This window comes from Natrix helvetica, assembly GCF_964273705.1.
Source record: "Natrix helvetica genome assembly, chromosome: W".
Taxonomy (NCBI): domain Eukaryota; kingdom Metazoa; phylum Chordata; class Lepidosauria; order Squamata; family Natricidae; genus Natrix; species Natrix helvetica.
In genome coordinates this window covers 84,189,573-84,192,810 of record NC_138555.1, presented here as the reverse complement: position 1 = coordinate 84,192,810, position 3,238 = coordinate 84,189,573, and the positions used below count along the sequence as shown (strand labels likewise).

Here is a 3,238-nt window from a genome sequence, read left to right as displayed (position 1 = left end):
ATGGGGGGGGGGTGGAATAAAAGGGGCGGAAAATAAGGATGTGTAGCTTTAAACTGCTTCCTGGGAGTTTTTTTTAAAGACGTTTCTTAAAGGGAAACAACATTTTTTGCTCAACTTGGGACTTCATTTCCCAGAATTCCTCAGCAGAGCCGCCTGGGGATCCTGGAGGGCTGACTGAGGAATTCTGGGAGTTGAAGTCCACACACCTTCAAACTGCCACGGTTGAAAAACACTGTGCTGAGCTGGCTTCTGGCATGCGCCAGATTGTGTGTCCGAATGCGAATGTGGGTAGACAGTCCTCGACTTTACGACTGAAACATGGAGCCCAATTTTTATGTCGTTAAGTGAGAAATTGGTCCGGTGCGTTTTACCCCATTTTGCGACCTTTTCTGCCCACCGCTGTCAATTGAATCCCTGAATCCCTCAAGTTGTCAAGTCAGTTACATGGTCGCTAAGTGAATCCGCTTTTCCCACCGTCACAAGGTCGCAAAGGGGTATCCCCTGACCTTGGGACACCGCAACTGTCGTAAATGTGACTCGGCTGTCAAGCACCTGAACGTAACTCGCGGCGACGGGCCTAATGCGCCTAATGGACCGGCTGGGTGGGCGTGGCTAGGTGGTCATGTAGCTGGGTGGGTGTGGCCAACTGGATGTCACTCATGCCGAGGGGTTGCTGGAGCGAAACAGCCACCAAGAGTTAAAGAGTTGGCAAAACAGCGCCGTTCAAATTGGATCTGACCTCCAAGGAGGTTCAACACAAGCACCTCAATGAGGACTAGGAGCATGGGCTTTCCAAACAGAGGGAAGGCCTGCAGGAGTGCAAGGCCAGGCGCCATTGACGTTACTCGTCAGGCGGTCGCAAAGGGGGGCGCGCGTTGGACACTACGACAATCGTCATAAGCGTGAGCCGGTTGGCAAGCATCCAAACGTTGATCTTCTGACTGTGGGGATGTCGTTTAGTGTAAAAAAAATGTCCTTTTTTCAGCACCATTGTCACTTTAAACGAACGGTCGTAAGTTGAGGACTACATGTATTTCAATGGTATTGCAGGCTGTTGGACTGTGAGGAGGTTGGGGAGGAAGTTGGGCCAGTCCTGGAGTCTGGGGAAGGCTCCGAGGAGGGCTCTGTGTCGGAGGCAGAGAGGGGGCCACGGCCGTATGCCAGTTATCAGCTGCCTTCGGAGTCAGAGATCAGTGAGGCAGAAGAACAGCTGGAGCCTGTTCCCAGGGTGCGCATGGGCAGAGTGGCCAGATGAAGGGAACAGCTTAGGAACAGGGGTTGACTTGGGAGTAAGGTCACAGGTGGACGGGGAATGGCCCCTCCCAGAGGAAATAAAAGAGGGAGCGCCAGGGGAGTGGAGCTTGCAGGAGACCATTAGTTCGCTTCATTGGTTTGTGACTCTCCGAGACTCCTTGCCAAGTTCTGCAGAGATCGGCCCGGCAGCTCCCCAAGCCAGAGAAGGTCAGTGACTGTAAATCCTCCCTCAAAAGACTTTGGATGGGAAGGAGCAGAATTCACAGTCAACTAATAAAGAGGTTTTTTTTGGGGGGGGGGATCTGGAGTTTGCTTCAGGCTTTCGGGAAGCCGCAGCCAAATCACAGGCCTCCCAGCAACTGTCACGCCTTATTCTCCGCTTGTCTCTGTCCCATCTCTAGATGGTGGCCCAGCGGGAAGCTCAGAAGGCCCTGGATGCCCAACGGGTGCTGTCTACGACGCAGGCAGAGATGCAGGGCCTGCAGGCCGACCTGGAGGCCGTGCGGCGAGAGAGGGACACCTTGAAGATGGAGATGAGCTTGCTGAAGGTAACCCCCCCCCCCCGCCCCGCGCGTCCTAACTCACGAAAATGACATTCAACTCAGGAAAATGACATTCAACTGACGCGAAGTGCTAATGCCACTTTATAAGAGTCGCGGTGGCGCAGGGGTTAGAGGGCAGTACGGCAGGCTGCTTCTGCTGATCACCGGCGGCCAGCAGTTTGGCAGATCGAACCTCACCAGGCTCAAGGTTGAGTCAGCCTTCCGCCCTTCCGAGGTGGGCCAAATGAGGGCCCAGATTGTTGGGGGTCAAGAGGCTGACTCTCTAAACTGCTTAGGGAGGGCTGTAAAAGCACTGTGAAGTGGAATATAAGTCTAAGGGCTATTGCTATAATCCCTTGGTAAGGCCACACTTGGAATATTTGCATTCAGTTTTGGTCACCACGATGTAGAAAAGATGTGGAGACTTTGGAAAGAGTGCAGAGAAGAGCAACAAAGAGGATTAGGGGACTGGAGGCTCAAACATATGAAGAACGATTGCAGGAACTGGGGATGTTTAGCTTAAGAGAAAGAAGGACTAGGGGAGACATGATAGCAGTCTTCCAATATCTCAGGGGTTGCCACAAAGAAGAGGGAGTCAAGCTATTCTCTAAAGCACCTGAGGACAGAACAAGAAGCAATGGGTGGAAACTAATCAAGGAGAGAAGCAACTTAGAACTGAGGAGAAACTTCCTGACAGTTGGAACAATTCATCAGTGGAACAGAAGTTGCCTCCAGAAGTTGTGAATGTCCCAACATTGGAAGTCTTTAAGATGTTGGATAGCCATTTGTCTGGAACGGTATAGGGTTTCCTGCCTAGGCAGGGGGTTGGACTAGAAGGCCTCCAAGGTCCCTTCCGACCCTGCTATTGTATTGTATTCCTATTCCTATTCTATTCATTCTATATTTTATTATTCTATTCTATTCTATTAGTTCTACATTTTATTATTCCATTCCATTCTATTCTATTCTGTTCTGTTCTATTCTATTCTATATTTTATTATTCTGTTCTATTCAATTCAATTCTATTCTATTCTATTCTATTCTATTCCATTAGTTATATATTTTATTATTCCATTCTATTCCATTCCATTCCATTCTATTCTATTCTGTTCTGTTATATTCTATTCTATATTTTATTATTCCATTCCATTCTATTCTATTCTATTCTATTCTATTCTATTCTATTAGTTCTATATTTTATTATTCCATTCTATTCCATTCTATTCTATTCTGTTCTGTTATATTCTATTCTATTCTATATTTTATTATTTTATTCTATTCTATTCTATTCGTTCTATATTTTATTACTCCATTCTGTTCCATTCCATTCTATTCTATTCTGTTCTGTTATATTCTATTCTATATTTTATTATTCTATTCTATTCTATTCTATTCTATTCTATTCTATTCTATTCTATTCTATTCTACAGTGTTTCCCTGAA

The 3,238-nt window shown here is 46.9% G+C and overlaps 1 protein-coding gene across 2 annotated transcripts in view; it reads left to right on the top strand.

Annotated features, from left to right (window-relative positions):
• Positions 1-3,238, top strand: part of LOC309400817 (centrobin-like) — a 34,633-nt gene that overhangs the window by 15,434 nt on the left and 15,961 nt on the right. For both annotated transcript variants that reach the window (XM_081969508.1, XM_081969507.1), the window contains exon 10: positions 1,656-1,802. In XM_081969508.1, coding sequence (XP_081825634.1) covers positions 1,656-1,802 — 147 coding nt within the window. The remainder of the gene's footprint in view (positions 1-1,655; positions 1,803-3,238) is intronic.